The sequence below is a fragment of the Salvelinus fontinalis genome, chromosome 24 (assembly GCF_029448725.1).
Source record: "Salvelinus fontinalis isolate EN_2023a chromosome 24, ASM2944872v1, whole genome shotgun sequence".
Classification (NCBI taxonomy): Eukaryota; Metazoa; Chordata; class Actinopteri; order Salmoniformes; family Salmonidae; genus Salvelinus; species Salvelinus fontinalis.
In genome coordinates, this window is record NC_074688.1 from 6,803,106 (window position 1) to 6,824,839 (window position 21,734).

Genomic DNA, 21,734 nt, shown 5'->3' on the forward strand with positions numbered 1-21,734 from the left:
CGCTTACTTTAATCACCAAATAGATTTTTTTATCCTTCCGATTTCATATGTGTATTACTGTAATCTGTGTCTGGCCCCCGACTCAGGGGTGTGTGTGCGACATGCGTGCGTGGTGTCTGCGAAACAAACTGTCTCATCCCTACATTTGATTGTGTTTAGGTGGAGTTGATGGGCAGCAGTGTGTTTGACTACATCCACCCAGCGGACCATGTGGAGATGGCTGAGCGTCTGGGCATCAGGCCCCACCTGAGGGCCGAGGCTGGCTGCCACGTGGCCCCTGAGAGCGCTTCCAGCTCTGCCTCCACATCCTCCCTGGCAGGGACCCCTGAGCCTGGTACGTCTCACGTACATGTCTGCAGGCCTGGACGGATGTGGTCCAAATGTGACTGTTCCTAAGTTAACTCTGTCCCACCACCCCGTCTCTCTCCATAGCCCCCTCAAGCCCTCTCTCTCCAGGGAACGAACCGCCTGACCGAGGCTTCTTCATCCGTATGAAGTCCACCCTCACCAAGAGAGGCCTCCACGTCAAGTCCTCGGGCTACAAGGTCAGAGTAAGAGAAATATTTTGAGATATCAAACTCTCCATTCCTAGAAATCATGAAGACTGTGTGTAATGTATAAGGATATCAAACTCTCCATTCCTAGAAATCATGAAGACTGTGTGTAATGTATAGAGATATCAAACTCTCCATTCCTAGAAATCATGAAGACTGTGTGTAATGTATAGAGATATCAAACTCTCCATTCCTGGAAATCATGAAGACTGTGTGTAAATGTATAGAGATATCAAACTCTCCATTCCTAGAAATCATGAAGACTGTGTGTAATGTATAGGGTAGCAAAATTCCAGCAACTTTCACAAAATTCCCTGGTTTCCCAGAAATGCTGGTTGGAGGATTCCCAGATTTCCTGTTTATTCCCTCGTCAACCCAGGAATCTTCCAACCAGAATTTCTGGCTAATCAGAGACATTTTGAACAGTTACAAGACTTTTGCAACTCTAGTAATGTACACCTCACCATTCATTTAGAGACACTGTACATACACAGCCATGCAGGTTGTTGTAAACTCTATTCTATTTCTGTCAGGTGATCCATGTGACTGGGCAAATCCGCTGTCGCCCTGCCATGGTGCCAGGCTCCGCCCGCTCGGTGCGTCGGCCAATGGGCTTGGTGGCCCTTGCGCACACGCTCCCTCCCTCCACGCTGAACGAGGTGCGCATGGAGAGCCAAATGTTTGTCTTCAGGGTCAACATGGACCTGCAGGTCACCTACTGCGAGAACAGGTACAGCTACAGAGACACAACGACACAGCAACACGACAACACACAGGGACAGATGTCTGCACGGGGTGCACATGTGGTGGTACTGTGAAGATGCATGTGGGTGTATTTGATTCAGTTAGGATGGTACGCGTTTGTTTGCCTGTGTATGTGTGTCTGTCTTTACATCACGGGGATAATACCATCGTTGTTCCCTGTAGGATCTCAGAGTACATGGACCTGAGCCCGGCAGAGGTGGTGGGACACACCTGCTACCACTTCATCCATGTAGAAGACCTGGATAACATCAGACAGAGCCATGAGGACTGTGAGTCACTGCCCGCCGTGTATGTGTGTGTGTGTGTGTGTGTGTGTGTGTGTGTGTGTGTGTGTGTGTGTGTGTGTGCGCGTGCGTGCGTGCGTGTGTGTGTTTTTGTGTGTGTGTTTGTGCCTTATGAACTGCTAACATTTTTTACTAAGTTCATATTTTGCAATCAGCGCCCTCTGCTGCTAAAGTCCTGTAGTGCTAAGCAAACCCACTCTTTACCCTCATCCTCTCTCTCTCTGTACCCCCCCCCCAGTGTTGAGGAAGGGTCAGGTGGTGACCGGGTACTACCGCTGGCTCCAGAGGAGAGGGGGTTATCTGTGGGTCCAGTCCTGTGCCACCGTCTCCATCAACCACAAAGCCCCCCACGAACGCAACGTCATCTGGGTCAACTACGTCATCAGGTCAGCCCCGTCGCTGGTCAGCCCCGTCGCTAGTCAGCCCCGTCGCCACAGTAGCAGGTCAAACACGGTGCACAACGCGTCCAGCATTACGCTCCTAGACAAGGTGTCCCGCTCCTTCAGTCTACCGTCATTTGTATATACTAAACCCTAATGACAGTATATACATTTTATTACAGAATGATGTGAAGTTTTGTTCATTTACAACACCGATATGATACAAGTATTCACACATGAATTCAAGGAAATTCTATATTTTCCTTTGTCTCTGTCTCAGGAGCCACAACCCCCCAGCTCCTAAACACACATACACACTCAAAGACAAACAGACACACGTGCGCGCACAGAGCAAGAGAGGAGTCAGACAAAAACAAGAGGAACAGGCTGAATTACAATACTAATTGGAGCAGCGCCTTATAATTACAACAAATGGATGTCAGAATGTTGGGTCTGAATGGTGTTTTAGTTCATTAGTGCTGTAATTACAAGAGCTCATTAACTTCTCCAGCAGCAGCCCCCCCTGATCCTGTCTGGGCTCTGTTCTTTACGGGTGGGCTCCCGAGTGGAGCGAGGCGGGCTATGGGAGAGCAGGGGTTGCTGGTGTGTGGGGGGGGGGGGGGGGTTGGATATAGCATTGTGGGTTGGGGTAGCTGATGAGGGGTATTCATAGAGAAGAGGCTGGTTGTTGTTGATAGATGATGGTAATGGTTGGAAGGAAGTTGATGGGAGACAAAACAAAATACACAATTTAATCTACGACCATATAGGGCTCTCTGTGAAGTACTCCCTGCACCCATCTTGCTAAATCAGGAGACATAAACAGTGGTTTGCTGCAACACTAAGAGTTGTAAAAGGGGACTTTATTGTCTTTTATTTACTCTCTCTCCCTTTCTCTCTCTCTCTCAGTCGAACAGAGCTCCCAGACACTCCCCTGGATCTGCTGCAGCTCCCAGAGAGTCTGAGGGCGGAGCGTCTGAAAGCCAGCTCCTCCCCTTCGGAACTCTCGCCACAAGCCCGGGGTAGGGAACCACACAGGCACACACACACACGCAATCACTCACACATTTATGGTGTACATTGAATCATTCACACAAACATACTTGATGGGATGGGAGGTAGACTAGTGGTTAAGAGCAATGGGCCAGTAATCAAAAGGTTGCTGTTTCGAATCCCCGAGACCACTAGGTAAACAATTTGTCGATGTGCCCTTGAGCAAGGCACTTAACTCTAATTGCTCTGGATAAGAGCGTCTGCTAAATGACTCAAATGTAATGACACATCCACATATTTCCTCATGAAAAACATATCTAACTCTTTTCCCCTCCCCAGGTCCACAGCCAATGAAAAGCTCTATGTGTAAAGGTGACCCTGACTCTAAACTGAGAGAGATCTATAATCCCGGAGTCCAGTCAGGGGACAGGAGGAAGCGTCCGCTGCGGTCTGACTCTGAAGGCGCTCCCCCGGAAACGCGGCGTCGCCTGGAAGAGTTCCGCCAGAGAGAGGGGAGTGTGTCCGCCTCCTCAGACCTGGGCAGTGAGAGCGAGGGAGAGGAGAGAGCGTGGGAGCAGAGGGGAGACAGTGCGAGGGTCAAACGAGAGGAGGGGCCTTCGAAACAAGGTGGGGAGACCCCAGTGAGGGGCGGCAGGGTGCACAACGGCCGTGCGGTAATCCAGCACCTTAAGAGTGTAGTGTCCTCGCCTCTCTCTGGTCCCCACAACATCAAGACTGAACATGAGGCACTGGCTGCAGGGGGTCGCTGGACACACACACACACCTCTTCACACACACAACCCCCACCCTCGCACACACACACCCCCTGCGGCAGCCTGAACGGCGACAGTCCCCCGACCCCTATCCCAGACTCCTCCTCCAGCAGTGAAGCCCCACCCAAAGGTATTTTCACCCCGCCCTCCCCTGCCATGTCTCCTCCCATGTCCGGCTCCTCCCCTCTACCCTGTGAGGAGCGGGGAATGTTGTCTGGAGGCCGGGGGGGCGGGCCTGACTTTGAGCTGTTGCAGAGACTGGCAGCGGGGGGTGCTGCAGGACGGGTGCTCTTCCACCCCCTGACCCTCGGCCCCCAGGGGCCACAGAGCCTGTACGCCCCCAGTACCATCCGCTATGCGCCCCCAGAGCTGCCCCCCTCTCACCCCGGTGCTGAGGGGCTGCGCTCCGACCACCACAAGGGACCTCCAGCCTTCTTCCCCCACCTCCAGAGGCTGGCCGGCCTGCCCTCCTTCAGTGGGTTCTCTGCCTCGGACAATCCCTTCAACCCCTTCTGTATGAACGGACTGAGGGGGGCCGCAGGGTCCGAGGAGGACTGAACGAGAGGAGGGGCTTTAGAGAGACATGGGGGCAGGACATCGGGACATGTGGGGTTGGGAAACTGAACAAAGGACCATTGGCACAGCTTCCATGGGGAGTCAGATGGTGTCCAACACAGGTTGGGTGACCCTCAAAGTGGACTTTGACACTTGACTTTACCCCACTAGCTGTCTAAGCTTTGTCCCCCTCTCTGCTCTACCATATCCTCTCTCCGCTGCTGTTAAATGACTGTGCAGTGTTTCATGTCTCTTTCTTCCACTCAGAAAAGCCATATTGTACATAGAGACAGGACCATACACACCTTCACTACTCCATCCTCAGTATTATACCAACTGCTCCTGAGCCTGTCAGACTGACTTCTGTGTGAATGAAAAAAATAGGGGTAAAAATGGATGCCATTTTTTCACTTGTTTGTGTAAAATACTGAATCATCTCTTAAACAGAGTTAGAAATCATACTCTGACACAGTAGTGGAAATATAGAGGTCTGAGCCTATCTCATGGACGCCCAAAATGATATTTGAACACATCTCGGGTACTCCTTCCTTCCATAAAGTGAACCCCGCTGAAGAGGGTTTGAAACACTGAAAGCACAGAGGAGTGAGAGAGTCCCAGATACATTCCATTCCACTCTGAGACTGTTCTGTCTGGGAAAGAAAGGTATGGGAGGGGAACGTACAATACCTCTACTGGCTGGTCACTTTGTAATGTTTTCAGTCTTGTAAAAACTGAAAATGGTCCTACAGAATGAAGTGTTGTGAAAGTTAAAGACGCTGGGCTGTGCTGTGTATGAGATGAAAGCCTTATTCCTATTATATTGTCATGTTGTTGTCATAGGGTGAAGTGGGAGAGGTGTAAAAACTATTGTCTTACTAGAGGACATACTTTGGGAAATGCCACAGTTTAATTCAGAAACCCTCAACAAATGTATTAGAAATGAAGGGTTTGGGGAGGAATCTTTTTTTCTTCTTCTCACAATATTTGTCCCGAGCACTTACTGAAATTAGTTGTGAACACATAGCACTTCATCTTTTGAATTCCCTTGTGTGTATTAAGAATTAAATACAAGAGTGGTCAAGATGAATACCACAAACGGCCCACAAAATGTAGGGTCATTTAAAGAAAGACCACAGGAGTTTAATACGTGGTCATTAAACGTGTGGTCATTCAAACATGACCATGGGGATTTAGTACAGTTTGGTGGTCAATAAAAAAAGGACTCACTTTTTGTTCTCAAAGTGAAACATCCATATTAGGTCATTAGAGGTGGAGTGGAAAACGGGTCAAATATTCATATATTAAATCATATCAAATATATACATTTTTATACTCATCACCAGAAATTCCATCCCAAAATATTGTGAGGTCATAAAAGAAAGACATCCCAAACTGATATTAAAGAGAGATTAAAATGTCCCGATCCTAAATGGCTATCCTGGTCATAAATGAAGTGTTACTGATGGACTGGGTTGGATGTCGGCTGTACAAGACCATATCTGGCCTACAAGGGGGTGTCTGTGCGTCGGTTATAATTCCACTGGCTCTACTACAATAAGACCAGATAAAACCCTAAGCATCACTGTGACTCTAACCCGTTTTTGTTCAAATATTTGTGAATATACCATCCACTTCTGATCTTCAAATGAACATGAACCAATGTATAAAAACGATCAAACTGATGACGATAATAAAATATTCCATTAGAGGAGCACAAGAAAGATTTTTGATATCCTTGTTGTAGTATCTGACTGACTGTCGATAAGAGTGAGCCGAGGTACTGCCTGGCTCGAAAACATGCCTTCAAAATGTATCTTAAGACGTCTTGAAAGGTCTCTACGTGTCTCAACTTCGTCTCAAGATGTCACAAGGTGATGGCCGAGTATGTACAGTTCCAGTCAAAAGTTGATGGATTTTACATCAGGTACTTTTTCATTAATATTGTTGTGTGGGCAGGTGTACAATACCAGTCAAAAGTTTGGACACACCTATTCATTCAAGGGTTTTTCTTTATTTTTTACTATTTTCTACATTATAGAATAATAGTGAAGACATCGAAACTATGAAATAACACATATGGAGTCATGTAGTTACCAAAAAAGTGTTTAACAAATCAAAATATATTTGAGATTCTTCAAAGTTGCCACCCTTTGCCTTGATGACAGCTTTGCAGACTCTTGGCATTCTCTCAACCAGCTTCATGAGGTAGTTACCTAGAATGCATTTCAATTAACAGGTGTGCCTTGGTAAAGGTTAATTTATGGAATTTCTTTCCTTCTTAATGCATTTGAGCCAATCAGTTATGTTGTGACAAGGTAAGGGGGGTATACAGAAGATAGCCCTATTTGGCAAAAGTCCAAGTCATATTATGGCAAGAACAGATCAAATAAGCAAAGAGAAACAACAGTCCATCATTACTTTAAGACATGAAGAACTTTTACAGTTTCTTCAAGTGCAGTCGCAAAAACCATCAAGCACTATGATGAAACTGTCTCTCATGAGGACCGCCACAGGAAAGGAAAACCCAGAGTTACCTCTGCTGTAGAGGATAAGTTCATTGGAGTTACCAGCCAGAAATTGCAGCCCAAATAAATGCTTCACAGAGTTCAAGTAACAGACACATCACAACATCAACTGTTCAGAGGAGACTTCCTCTTCATGGTCGAATTGCTGCAAAGAAACAACTACTAAAGGACACCAATAAGAAAAATAGTCTTGCTTGGGCCAAGAAACACCCGCAATGGACATTAGACTGGTGGAAATCTGTCCTTTGGTCTCATGAGTCCAAATTTGAGATTGTTGGTTCCAAACCACCTTGTGAGATGTCACGTAACAAAATGTATTGTACTTTTTTAAACGAAGATTATATATATTAGGGGAACGTATGATCTCCGCATGTGTGGTTCCCACCGTGAAGCATGGTGGAGGAGGTGTGATGGTGCTTTGCTGGTGACACTGTCCTGGATTTATTTAGAATTCAAGGCACACTTAACCAGCATGGCTACCACAGCATTCTGAAGCGATACGCCATCCCATCTGGTTTGCGCTTAGCGGGACTATCATTTGTTTTTCAACAGGACAATGACCCAACACACCTCCAGGCTGTGTAAGGGCTATTTGACCAAGAAGAAGAGTGATGGAGTGCTGCATCAGATGACCTGGCCTCCACAATCACCCGACCTCAACCCAATTGAGATGGTTTGGAATGTGGTGGACCGCAGACTGAAGGAAAAGCAGCCAACAAGTGCTCAGCAAATATGGGAACTCCTTCAAGACTGTTGTAAAAGCATTCCAGGTGAAGCTGGTTGAGAGAATGCCAAGCGTGTGCAAAGCTGTCATCAAGGCAAAGGGTGGCAACTTTCAAGAATCTAAAATCTATTTGTTTAACACTTTTTTGGTTACTACATGATTCCATGTGTTATTTCATAGTTTTGATGTCTTCACTATTATTCTACAATGTAGAAAATAGTACAAATAAAGAAAAACCTTTGAATGAGGTGTGTCCAAACATTTGACTGGTACTGTACACCTGCCCACACAACAATATTAATGAAAAAGTACCTGATGTAAAATCCATCATCCAAATTGGTCCCTGTGGACCAGGTTTGAGTGTCCCTGGTCTGATGTGGTGCAGATGGAACATGCCCATTAGACAGTATATATCCAGGTTTATGAGCCAAAGCTCTCTAAGTAATAGCTCGGAAGATATAGACAAAGGGTGTGTGTGTGTGTGTGCACGTGCGTGTGTGTGACTGAGGAAGTGTTTGTTTGTGTGAGTGCGTGCGTGTCTGTCTGCTTGAGGCCGTGTGTATGCATAGAGTGTGTTGTTTGAATGGCTGGTGTATCTGTGTGTGTGTATGCGAGCATGTGTGTGTGTTCCAGAGCGGGTGTTGTGTTGTACCAGGCAGCCCTAGGGAGGGGCTCTGACATTGAAGACGGGTTAAATCCTGTTTTACATTCAAGTGGCAGGTCCCAGTTCATTAGAGTGAGGATCATTCCTCCTCAAGACCAAAGGAAGCGCATACTAAACAAAAGCAGTTGTTGGGGAGAACATTTGAGGGTAAGTGCGTGTGCCTGCCGTGCGTGTGTGTGTGCACGTCTGCTGTGTGTGCGTGTGTGTAAAGAGAGTTCAGAAATGACCTCGGGTTCCTCTATCTCTTCTTTTCTCAGGTGTGAGCTCTTCAGCTGATAGCCTGTCCCATGGTGGGTGTGAAGGTGTCTCTACATCTCAGATAGGGACTGGGGGTTTGTGGGGACATGGGCGTCTCTCCTCAACTCTATGCCCTGGCTGTCTGTCAGGGACTTTGAAGACTTAACAGTGCATTCGGAAAGTATTCACAACCCTTGACTTTTTCCACATTCTGTTACGTTACAGCCTTATTCTTTTTTTTTCTCTCTCATCAATCTACACGCAATACCCCATAATGACAGAGCAAACACTTAAATATCACAATTACGTAAGTACTCAGACCCTTTACTTTGCTGATGCACTTTTGGCAGTGATTACAGCTCCTTGGGTATGCTTGGCACACCTGTGTTTGGGGAGTTTCTCCCATTCTTCTCTGCAGATCCTCTCAAGCTCTGTCAGGTCTCTCCAGAGATGTTCGATCGGCTTCGGGCTCTGGCTGGGCCACTTCAAGGACATTCAGAGACTAGTCCCGAAGCCATGGGATGGTGCCAGGTTTCCTCCAGACGTGACTGTTGGCATTCAGGCCAAATAGTTCAGAATCTTGGTTTCATCAGACCAGAGAATATTGTTTCTCATGGTCTGAGAGTCCTTTAGATGCCTTTTGGCAAACTCCAAGCGGGCTGTCCTGTGCCTTTTACTGAGAAGTGGCTTCCGTCTGACCACTCTATAATAAAGGTCTGATTGGTGGAGTGCTGCAGAGATGGTTGTCCTTCTGGAAGGTTATCCCATCTCCACAGAAATACTCTGAAGCTCTGTCACAGTGACCATCGGGTTCTTGGTCACCTCCGTGACCAAGGCCATTCTCCCCCGATTGCTCAGTTTGGCCGTGCGGCCAGCTCTAGGAAGAGTCTTGGTGGTTCAAAACTTTTTCCATTTAAGAATAATGGAGGCCACTGTGTTCTCGGGGACCTTCAATACTGCAGACATGATTTGGTGCCCTTCCCCTTGCCTCGACACAATCCTGTCTCGAAGCTCTACGGACAATTCCTTCAACCTCATGGCTTGGTTTTTGCTCTGACATGTACCGTCAACTGTGGGACCTTATATAGACAGGTGTGTGCCTTTCCAAATCATATCCAATCAATTTCATTTACGACAGGTAGACTCGAATCAAGTTGCAAAAACATCTGAGGATGATTAATGGAAACAGGATGCACCTGAGCTCAATTTCGAGTCTTATAGCAAAGGGTATGAATACTTACTTTACCAGTCAAAAGTTAGGACACACCTACTCATTCAAGGGGTTTTCTTAATTTTTTACTGTTTTCTACATTGCAGAATAATAGTGAAGACATTAACTATGAACGAACACATATGGAATCATGTAGTAACCAAAAAAGTGTTAAACATCAAAATATATTTTATATTTGAGATTCTTCAAATTAGCCAACCTTGATCACAGCTTTGCACACTCTTGGCGTTCTCTCAACCAGCTTCATGAGGTAGTCACCTTGAATGCGTTTAAATTAACAATGTGCCTTTTTAAAAGTTAATTTGTGGAATTTCTTTCCTTAATGCATTTGAGCCAATCAGTTGCGTTGTAACAAGGTAGGGGGGGTACAGTATACAGAAGATAGCCCTATTTGGTAAAAGACCAAGTCCATATTATGGCAAGAACAGCTCAAATAATCAGAGAAACAACAGTCCATCATTACTTTAAGACATGAAGGTCAGTCAATCTGGAAAATGTCAAGAACCCATCAAGCGCTATGATGAAACTGGCTCTCACGAGGAACGCCACAGGAAATGAAGACCCAGAGTTAACTCTGCTGCAGAGGTTAACCTGTCTGGCACCGGGGTTCCGCTAGCGGAACTCCTCCCACATTCCACTGAAAAGGCAGAGCGTGAAATTCAAAAAATATTTTTGAGAAATATTTAACTTTCACACATTAACAAGTCCAATACAGCAAATGAAAGATACACATCTTGTGAATCCAGTCAACATGTCCAATTTTTTTAAATGTTTTACAGTGAAAACACCACATATATTTATGTTAGCTCACCACCAAATACAAAAAAGGACAGACATTTTTCACAGCACAGGTAGCATGCACAAAGCCAACCTAACTAACCAAGAACCAACCAAACTAACCAAGAAACAACTTCATCAGATGACAGTCTTATAACATGTTATACAATAAATCTATGTTTTGTTCAAAAAATTTGCATATTTGAGGTATAAATCAGTTTTACATTGCAGCTACCATCACAGCTACCGTCAGAAATAGGACCGAAGCATCCAGAGTAATTACAGACACCAACGTCAAATACCTAAATACTCATCATAAAACATTTCTGAAAAATCGATGCTGTACAGCAAATTAAAGACAAACATCTTGTGAATCCAGCCAATATTTCCGATTCTTTTGTGTTTTACAGCGAAAACACAATATAGCATTATATTAGCTTACTACAATAGCCTACCACACTACCGCATTCATTCATCAAGGCACGTTAGCGATAGCAATAGGCACGTTAGCAATAGGGAATAAACCAGCAAAATATATTAATTTTCACTATAACCTTCATAAACCTTCATCAGATGACAGTCCTATAACATCAGGTTATACATACACTTATGTTTTGTTCGAAAATGTGCATATTTAGAGCTGAAATCAGTGGTTATACATTGTGCTAACGTAGCATTGTTTTCCCAGAATGTGCGGATATTTTTATGACACTCAACTATTCTGACCAAATAACTATTCATAAACGTTACTAGAAAATACATGTTGTATAGGAAATGATAGATACACTAGTTCTTAATGCAATCGCCGTGTTAGAATTCTAAAAATAACTTCATTACGACATCCAGCTTAGTTATAGCGAGAGAGTGCCCAAAATCTGGGCGCAAACTACTAGTACAACATGTTCGACAGATATATGAAATAGCATCATAAAATGGGTCCTACTTTTGATGACCTTCCATCAGAATGTTGTACAAGGGGTCCTTTGTCCAGAACAATCGTTGTTTGGTTTTAGAATGTCCTCTTCTCCAGTCAATTAGCACGGAAAGCTAGCAAAGTAGCGCGGAGCTCTCCTTACTGAACAAAGGCACACAACGCAACACGCCTAACATCCCGAATAAATTTCAATAATCTAATAAAACTATATTGAAAAAACATACTTTACGATGATATTGTCACATTTATCAAATAAAATCAAAGCCGGAGATATTAGTCGTCTATAACGACAGCTTTTCAGAAGGCAATACCGGGTCCCTTAGCGCACTCCAGAAAACAGGAAACTGGTGACACGTCATACAAAGAGCTTTTATTCGACCCCAGATCAAGTTATACACTCCATTTCTTCTCTCCCTGCCTGTCGACATCTAGTGGAAGACGTATGAAGTGCATGTATACTAATAAATATCAAGGACATTTATAGGCAGGCCCTAGAACAGAGCATCAATTTCAGATTTTCCACTTCCTGTCAGGAAGTTTGCTGTAAAATGAGTTCTGTTTTACTCACAGATATAATTCAAACTGTTTTAGAAACTAGAGAGTGTTTTCTATCCAATAGTAATAATAATATGCATATTGTACGAGCAAGAATTGAGTACGAGGCCGTTTAAATTGGGCACGATTTTCCCACAAAGTGAAAACAGCGCCCTCTGTCCTCAACAGGTTAAGTTCATTAGAGTTACCAGCCTCAGAAACTGGCAATTAACTGCAGCTCAGATTGCAGCCCAAATATATGCTTCACAGAGTTCAAATAACAGACACATCTCAACATCAACTGTTCAGAGGAGACTGTGTGAACCAGGCCTTCATGGTTCAACCAGGCCTTCATGCAGTCAAATTTCTGCAAAAAGAAACCACTACTAAAGGACACCAATAAGAAGAGACTTGCTTGGGCCAAGAAACACGAGCAATGGACATTAGACCGGTGGAACTATGTCCATTGGTCTGGTGAGTCCAAATTTTAGATTTTTGGTTCCAACCGCTGTGTCTTTGTGAGACGCCGAGTAGGTGAACGGATGATCTCTGCATGTGTGGTTCCCACCGTGAAGCATGGAGGAGGAGGTGTGATGGTGCTTTGCTGGTGACACTGTGATTTATTTAGAATTCAAGACACTCTTAACCAGCATGGCTACCACAGCATTCTGCAGCAATACGCCATCCCATTTTGTTTGGGCTTAGTGGGACTGTCATTTGTTTTTCAACTGGACAATGACAAACCTCCAGGCTGTGTAAGGGCTATTTTACCAAGAAGGAGAGATATGGAGGGCTGCATCAGATGACCTGGCCTCGACAATCACCCAACCTCAACCCAATTGAGATGTTTTGAGATAAGTTGGACCGCAGAGTGAAGGAAAAACAGCCAGCAAGTGCCCAGCATATGTGGAAACTCATTCAAGACTGTTGGAAAAGCATTCCAGGTGAAGCTGGTTGAGAGAATGCCAAGAGTGTGCAAAGCTGTCATCAAGGCAAAAGGTGGCTACTTTGAAGAATCTAAAATCAAAAATCTATTTGTTTAACATTTTTTTGTTACTACATGATTCCATATGTGTTATTTTATAGTTTTGATGTCTTCACTATTATTCGTCGTTGTTGGTAATCAAGCCTACCACTGTAGTGTCGTCTGCAAACTTGATGATTGAGTTGGAGGCGTGCATGGCCACGCAGTCATGGGTGAACAAGGAGTACAGGGGAGGGCTGAGAACGCACCCTTGTGGGGCCCCGAGTGTTGAGGATGTTGTTTCCTACCCTCACCACTGGGGGCGGCCTGTCTAAGTCCAGGATCCAGTTACACAGGGCGGGGTCCAGACCCAGGGTCTCGAGCTTAATGATGAGTTTGCAGGGTACTATGGTGTTAAATGCTGAGCTGTAATCGTTGAACAGCATTCTTACATAGGTATTCCTCTTGTCCAGATTGGTTAGGGCAGTGTGCAGCGTGATTGCGATTGCGTCCTCTGTGGACCTATTGGGGCGGTAAGCAAATTGAAGTGGGTCTAGGGTGACAGGTAAGGTGGAGGTGATATGATCCTTGACTAGTCTCTCAAAGCACTTCATGATGATGGAAGTGAGTGCTATGGGGCGATAGTCGTTTAGCTTAATTACTTTAGCTTTCTTGGGAACAGGACCAATGGTGGCCCTCTTGAAGCATGTGGGAACAGCAGACTGGGATAGGGATTGATTTAATATGTCCGTAAACACGCCAGCCAGCTGGTCTGCGCATGCTCTGAGGACGTGGCTAAGGATGCCGTCTGGGCCGGCAACCTTGCAAGGGTTAACACGTTTAAATGTTTTACTCACGTTGGCCGCGACGGGGCTGGTTTTCTTTTTGTAATCCATGATTGACTGTAGACCCTGCTACATATGTCTTGTGTCTGAGCTGTTGAATTGTGACTCTAGTTTGTCTCCATACTGATGCTTAGCTTGTTTGATTACCTTGCGGAGGGAATAACTACACTGTTTGTATTCGGTCATGTTTCCGATCGCCTTGCCATGATTAAAAGCAGTGGTACGCGCTTTCAGTTTTGCGCAAATGTTGCCATCAATCCACGGTTTCTGGTTGGGGAAGGTTTTAATAGTCACCGTGAGTACAACATCACCGATGCACTTGCTAATAATCTCACTCACCGAATCAGCGTATACATCAATGTTGTTGTCTGAGGCTATCCGGAACATATCTCAGTCTACGTGATCGAAGCAATGTTGAAGTGTGGAATCCGATTGGTCGGACCAGCGTTGAACAGACCTGAGCACGGGCGTTTCCTGTTTTAGTTCCTGTCTATAGGCTGGGAGCAACAAAATGGAGTCGTGGTCAGATTTGCCGAAAGGAGGGCGAGGGAGGACTTTGTATGCATTGTGGAAGTTAGAGTAGCAATGATCCAGAATGCTGCCAGCCCGGGTCGCAAATTCAATATGCTGATAAAATTTAGGGAGCCTCGTTTTCAGATTAGCTTTGTTAAAATCCCCAGCTACAATAAATGCAGCCTCAGGATATATGGTTTCCAGTTTACAGAGTCCAATGAAGTTCTTTTCGCTTTGTCATTATGGGGTATTGTGTGTAGATTGAAGGAAACATTTTATTTAATCATTTTTAGAACAAGACTGTAAAATTTGAAAAAGTCAAGGGGTATAAATACCTCCCGAATGCTCTGTTATCTCAGCCCCTGAATGGAAGAGCAGTCTCTAGGGAAATACCTTCGCACATGGGCCTGACACTGACACTGAAAACATTAGGGGAAATATTTGAGTGAGAACTGAACGTTCCTTTACTACACCTTTACATCCCCTCTCCTCCCTCCATCCTATCCCCAACTACACCACCCTTACCACCTCTTCTCTACTTGCCCCACCACCTCTCCACTATTAACCCTCCTCCTTCAATCTCTCCAGCCCCATCCACACAGCCTGTTCCACTCAGTCTTTCACTGCTACAGCCCCATCCCTCTCCCCTCCTCTATTCTGTCCAGATTGTGAGGGGAGGGTAATATGCTCATCTATAACCGGCCATGGTGCCGTGAGGTGGGTTGGTGATGGTGTTGTGAGTCAGTCCATGGTCCGGGTGTTTGTCAGTGTGGGCGCGTGCTGCTGGGTAGCCGTGCCCTTTAGACGCGCCAGGCCCCAGGAGCCGTCTGCATGCCAAATAGAGCCGCCTGCGCAGTCAGACGCAGCCGAGGAGGAGGGAGGGGGGCAGGTTGCAGCACCCAGACACACCCTGCATGAGAAACTAACTGCGCCAAAACGCCTGGGTTGGAGTGGTGGGGGGAGAGAGAGAGAGGGAAAGAGGAGAGGGATGGTTAGTAAGATGCACTGGAGTTTACCTGAGTGACACAGACTGATATAGAGAGAGAAAAAGTGGGATTAATCGAAAAAGCGGATGGGCATCTGACCTCAGGACAGAGAGGAGTCTCAGCAGCTCATGCCTCGACCCGAACCTTCTCACCTCTCCAGTGAATCAATCGATGGATGAGAGAGATAACCCACACCTGGGCAGTAACCTATTAAGTGATCACTATCATCCCCCTCCCTGTGTTATCCAGACAGCACTGAGGTGCTGCTCTGTGTGTAGTGTACCCAGAGAGGAGGAATACATGGCATCAATGCTTGGTTGAGTGAAACGAGCGACACAACACGGTTTTAAATGAAGGGAATGTCAGCCATTTTGATTTCATATTCTTACTCCATTTCTATGGTGTCACATCTGATAGATAAGCCTACATTTGATCGTGCAAAATTCTGATCTCTTTAAAAAGGTGTTACACATAGGAAATGACAATGCGAAAGTTGTTTTGGTCCAACAGCTTTAAAAAATTATATTTTGTTATTGAAAATATAATTTCACAGCAATTTAGATGGTACAATGATTCCCTACACTATTCAGTGCTTGTTTTCGCACGTAAACTGAAATTGAGTGAACAGTGTAGAATTTTATCAACCAGGGAAATTACAGAGCGATATCCACTAGATAACACAGCCAAAGTCAGAACAGCTTCCCCATTTTGACAACAGATGCCGCTCCGGAGGGAGAAATCAATAGGCGAATATCACAGCCAATCACAATACCGGTGGGTAAGTAATATTGTGAAAAACAATCATTCCACTATTAGCGCAAAATATATTATGGACATTTCCTGAAATTACAATGCAAATATTCAAGAAATCCTGCATAGCACCTTTAAGTATTGACCACAAACATACATTAGTCTTTTCACGTAGGGGTCAAACACACAACACCAGTTTGATTTTGTAACTGTGTTTATGTACATATTCATACATAAAGTCTAATGATATACAGTAAGTTGTACTGAAGGCCATGCAGAAATCAAATACATCACACTGCAATACAGATTATCTCTAACCCAGCGACTAACTCGCCTCGTTCCACCATCCAGGTCTCGCATGCTAAAGTTCTGTAGCGCAGCGGTCAGGTCAGGATGGGGGGGGGGGGAAATCAGGCTAGAGACTAACCATACCTACAGTGCATTCGGAAAGTATTTAAACCTGTCGACTTTTTCCACATTTTGTTACGTTACAGCCTGATTCTAAAATGGATAAATGCTAACATTTCCTCGTCAATCTACACATAATATAACAATGCAAAAACAGTTTACATTTTTTTTGCAATGTATATAAAAAAACATGTTTTAAACAATTATTTTCATAAGTATTCAGACCCTTTGCTATGAGACTCGAAATTGAGCTCAGGTGCATCCTGTTCCCATTGATCATCCTTGAGATGTTTCTACAACTTGATGGGAGTCCATCTGTGGGAAATTAAATTGATTGGACATGATTTGGAAAGGCACACACCTGTCTATATAACGGTCACACAGTTGACAGTGCATGTCAGAGCAAAAACCAAGCCATGAAGTCGAAGGAATTGTCCATAGAGCTTCGAGACAGGATTGTGTCGAGGCAAAGATCTGGGGAAGGGACCAAAAAAATTGTCTGCAGCATTGAAAGTCCCCAAAAACACAGTGGCCTCCATCATTCTTAAACGTAAGAAGTTTCGAACTAGAGCTGGCCGCCCGGCCAAACTGAGCAATCGGGGGAGAAGGGCCTTGGTAAGGGAGGTGACCAAGAACCCGATGGTCACTGACAGAGCTCCAGAGTTCCTCTGTGGAGACGGGAGAACCTTCCAGAAGCACAACCATCTCACTCTACCAATCAGACCTTTATGGTAGAGTGGCCAGACTGAAGCCACTCCTCAGTAAAAGGTACATGACAGCCCACTTGGAGTTTGCCAAAAGGCACCTAAAGGACTCCCAAACCATGACAAACAAGATTTTCTCGCCTGATGAAACCAAGATTGAACTCTTTGGCCTGAATGCCAAGCGTCACGTCTGGAGGAAACCTGGCACCATCCCTATGATGAAGCATGGTTGTGGCAGCATCATGCTGTGGGGATGTTTTTCAGCGGCAGGGACTGGGAGACTAGTCAGGATCGACAGAAAGATGAACAGAGCAAACTAGAGAGAGATCCTTGATGAAAACCTGCTCCAGAGCAATCAGGACCTCAGACTGGGGCAAAGGTTCCAACAGGACAACAACCCTAAGCACACAGCCAGGACAATGCAGGAGTGGCTTTGGGACAAGTCTCCGAATGTCCTTGAGTGGCCCAGCCAGAGCCTGGATCTAACATCTCTGGTGTCTAAACCTGTTTTTGCTTTGTTATTATGGAGTATTGTGTAGATTGACAAGGGGGGAAAATAATTTTAGCAATTTTAGAATAAGGCCATAACGTAACAAAATGTGGAGAAAAAAAGGGGTCTGAATACTTTCCGAACACACTGTAAATGTACTCCATCTCACACAAACACACGGGTTATAGAAATGTTAGTTTCTCACTAAAATCTCTCCAAAAAGACAGAGGTTCAGGGTGGTATTTTAATTAAGTTGTGGCTCCAGCTTTCAATCCTCGATTGAGTAAAGGTATGAAATAATGTTACTTTATAGTTAGTCGATTTCTATAGAGTAGTTTATCAAGATTGCATTGAACATGTTTAAATAAAATAATAACTTATAGCGCTTTGCCATGTTTTTTTTCTGTCATTTGCTTTGTGACAAAACTATATGAATCACAAAACCCTTTGGAGAAAAAAACTATAAGCCAAAGCCTTCATCGTTTAAAATAAACTTTTCAATCTAAAATAACAGAATACAGAAGAAAACCCCACAGACTTTTACACACAGAGAAAATCGATTACACACGGATAGACCATTGCTGATTACTTACCTACAGTATTTATACCCCTATATCGCAAATTCACATAGGGCTAGTTCATCCATTCAACACCGCACATGGGCTACATCTCCTCATTCTACATCAACAGCATGGACTACTACAGAGAATCCAAGTACTCCTTTGTATATAGAATAAACTGATATAAAAAAAATTACATCAATCAAAACCATATTTACGTGACCGCAGCCTGAGTTGGCTCAGAGTATGGCTTAGGAATTGTACAGGGCACTTTGATTCAGAAAGTAAACATGACCAGGAGTAAATATACTCAAACGAGGCACTCTCACAGAGTGTGTGTGCAAAATAAAACGAAATTAAAATAATCGAACATTGATATTATGAACTTGAATGTCATACACACTTCCTCTCAGTCCTCTCTCTGTCTCACTCACACGCAAACACACACCTCGTCACCTTTGCCACGCACACTCGCTACTTGTCTTGGCCTTTGTTGCTGCCGTGGTGCCGGTTGCCATGCGAGTGGTTGCCGCGGTCCCGACAGTCTGGACACTCCCCTCCGTCATCGTCCTCGTCATCCTCATGTATAATCTCCACCTCCAGGCGTCCGATGTAGAGAGATACCGCACACAGCCAGAAGAGGGCGACGCTGCTCACCACAGCAACATTCAGTAGCACGGCTGGCAGGGAGAGAAGCATCATCCTCCTCAGCGAAAACAGGCTGCCCACGTAGGACGCCCCGCCGAACGATACACACACACCACCCAGGATGAAGAAGGCTGGGGGTGGGGAGAGAGAGAGAGGTGGAAAGACTGATGACCTAAAGAAGTAACTTATGTTTATAATGGGTGTGTTTCAGTTACCTTTAAGGTCTTTTCTCATAATTACGTTCTGCTCCAATAGAATAGAGCCACAACCCTGGCCCTCCTTTGTCTCCTTACCATATCCTGCCTCTCGTCCCACATCACTCTGGACGAAAGCGATGACCCCGATCCCCGTGGCCAGGAGTCCGTTCCGGAACCAAGACAGGAACCCTAGAACAGAACAACACGACGCTTACAGCCCAGTCCGAAAACAACCCCTCACCTCTTTCTCCAACCCTACCAGTGTTTGCAATCAGGAGCTTTTCCCATATTGCTCAAGTTTCTGGATTCAGATGTGTAAACACATAGCCTACAGTGGCATGCATTTCTTCTTTCGCTACAATAACTGGTCTAACTGTGCCAACAGGAATTCTAGCCAAATGCATAGCAAAGTAATCAAATAAATAGCCTGTCTTTGAACCTCTTCCTAATCTAAAATATGCAGTTACCAGTTTCGTGGGACTTTTTCAGCATCTGCAGAGCAAAACAAAAATAGCAGTGATTTAGAAAAGGTGGTTCATGTCAGCACGCACAGATCATTTCTGTAAGGCAGGAGTATATTCAAGTCATTTGGAAAAGCAAAAAGGTGAATCAAGTCGTACATCATTTTCTAGAATGGCAAGACTTTACTTTCACTTTGAACTTACCAAAGCATCCGCCTTATCGAGTTCTGTCATAAGATGATACTCTGGCATCCGAGCCTTGCCCCATGGCCCCTTCTCAGCCACCCATTTCCGCGACGACCCGTGGACTCTCCTCACCGGTAGTCCCCCGAGGTACTGAGGCCTGACGTGCTTCACAACCCAGGCGAACTGATTTGCAATCCGCGGCAGCTGTCTGCACGTAAACCAACTCAAGGCAGCCATAGCTCGCTAAAAACACAACACGACCTTTGCATGCCCTGTGAACTTTCACACTGCAAACGACACACGGAAGGAGGCGGTGCTCCCGTGCAAACATATTACTGTAGTGCCGTCCTGCGTTTATTATTGTAAAATAAACCGTGCCATAATCTTCCTTTATGAAATGTGTATTTTATTTTGTAAATGTTTAACGTGGGCTGTTTCTCCTTTACTACCAGATTTCCTCTCTAGGCGCATTCTGTTAACCTTATACTTTACCTGCACCTTGTGTTTAGCTCATTCAGCCACCAGAGGGCATTGCTAGACTACAAAATCGATATCATTATCGTAGGGCCAATTAAACAGTTTTAGGGTTTGAAATTGTTTGTTTCAGGGTTTCTCCTCGGACCCTAATTAGTGGGGAACATGTAAAAGGTATAAAAACAACCCTTGGACATGGTGACGCTTTCAACTTTTTCTAGAAGGTTCAGTGTAGAGTCTGTGCTGCTTTATTGCTGTGCCCGGCTGTTACGCACGTGGGCAACCATTTTGGGGACCATGCATTCTGATTGAGACGAAATGTGGTCAATTGTAGTGAGAAGTTATGTGTTGGATTTGGTTATCAGTGTTTTTTGTTTAACAACACTTCCAATGTTTTTGTAAAGTTCTGCCTCTACAGTAATGCTTTTTAGTTTCTAGTTGGTTCGTGTTTGGATAGGCTTTATAAATGTGCTTAGAATCTCTGACTCTAAATATGTTACAGTAGTGTTGATGTTAGGGGTGTGAATGTTCTGCATTTGGATCTATGCAATGCTGTGTACAGTGCCTTCAGAAAGTATTCACACCCCTTGTTCCACATTTTGCTTTGTTACAGCCTGGATTTAAACTTGATTAAATGTAGATTTTTTGTCACTGGTCTACACACAATACCCCATAATGTCAGTATTATTTTTTTAACAAATTAATTAAAGATGAAAAGCTGAAATGTCTTGAGTCAATAAATATTCAGTCCCTTTGTTATGGCAAGCCTAAATAAGTCCAAGAGTAATAATTTGCTTACATCACATAAATTGCATGGACTCACTCTACGTGCCATAAGTGTTTAACATTATTTTTTGAATGACTACCTCATCTATGTAACCCACACATACATTATCTGTAAGGTCCCTCAGTCGAGCAGTACATTTCAAACAGACTCAAGCACAAAAACCATGGAGGTTTTCCAAAGCCTCGCAAGGGCAACTATTGATAGACATTGAATATCCCTTTGAGCATGGTGATGTTATTAATTACACTTTGGATGGTGTATCAATACACCCAGTCACTACAAAGACAAAGGTATCCTTCATAACTCAGTTGCCGGAGAGGAAGGAAACTTTTCAGAGATTTAATCATGAGGCCAATGGTGACTTTAAAACAGTTACAACATTGTAGTAACTCCACAATACTAACCAAAATGACAGTGCAAGGAAGGAAGCATGTACAGAATAACAAATATTCCGAAACATGCATCCTGTTTGCAATAATGCACTCAAGTAAAAGTGCAAAAAAGAAATGAACTTTATATCCTGAATACAAAGCATTATGTATGTATTTTAAAGCATGGCGGTGGCTGCATCATGTTATGGGTATGCTTGTTATCGGCAGGGACTAGGGACTTTTTTTAAGATAAAAAGAAACTGAATAGAGTTAAGCACAGGCAAAGTCCTAGAGGAAAACCCGGTTCAGTCTGCTTTCCAGCAGACACTGGGAGACAAATTCACCTTTCAGCAGGACAATAACCTAAAACACAAGGTCACATCTACACTGGAGTTGCTTACCAAGACGACATTGAATGTTCCTGAGTGGCCTAGTTACAGTTTCGACTTAAATTGGCTTG

General features: G+C 44.5%; 2 protein-coding genes across 5 annotated transcripts in view; one reads left to right on the forward strand and one right to left on the reverse strand.

The window, feature by feature from the left end:
- Positions 1-6,025, forward strand: part of LOC129821853 (neuronal PAS domain-containing protein 1-like) — a 39,367-nt gene extending 33,342 nt beyond the window's left edge. For 3 of the 4 annotated variants that reach the window (XM_055879550.1, XM_055879548.1, XM_055879549.1), the window contains 7 exons: positions 160-334; positions 433-551; positions 1,088-1,284; positions 1,482-1,588; positions 1,842-1,989; positions 2,893-3,005; positions 3,316-6,025. In XM_055879550.1, the coding sequence (XP_055735525.1) occupies positions 160-334; positions 433-551; positions 1,088-1,284; positions 1,482-1,588; positions 1,842-1,989; positions 2,893-3,005; positions 3,316-4,307 (1,851 nt within the window). In that variant the 3' untranslated portion in view covers positions 4,308-6,025. The remainder of the gene's footprint in view (positions 1-159; positions 335-432; positions 552-1,087; positions 1,285-1,481; positions 1,589-1,841; positions 1,990-2,892; positions 3,006-3,315) is intronic. The other variant, XM_055879551.1, reaches the window with a different exon arrangement.
- A 10,159-nt stretch (positions 6,026-16,184) lies between these two features.
- On the reverse strand, positions 16,185-19,942 carry LOC129821855 (transmembrane protein 160-like). Its single transcript, XM_055879554.1, has 4 exons — positions 19,661-19,942; positions 19,463-19,487; positions 19,092-19,184; positions 16,185-18,929 (listed from the first exon to the last, which is right to left on the reverse strand). Exons 1-4 carry the CDS (start codon positions 19,877-19,879, stop codon positions 18,625-18,627), a joined length of 642 nt encoding a protein of 213 aa, XP_055735529.1. The 5' UTR covers positions 19,880-19,942; the 3' UTR covers positions 16,185-18,624.
- Positions 19,943-21,734: the final 1,792 nt, after the last annotated feature.

Coding starts and splice junctions, on each gene's coding strand:
- LOC129821855 (XM_055879554.1), bottom strand. CDS start 19,879: ATGGCTGCCTTGAGTTGGTTTACGTGCAGACAGCTGCCGCGGATTGCA. Junction 19,488..19,660: donor TCGATAAGGCGGATGCTTTG/GTAAGTTCAAAG, acceptor TTTGCTCTGCAG/ATGCTGAAAAAGTCCCACGA. Junction 19,185..19,462: donor GAAAAAGTCCCACGAAACTG/GTAACTGCATAT, acceptor GTTCTGTTCTAG/GGTTCCTGTCTTGGTTCCGG.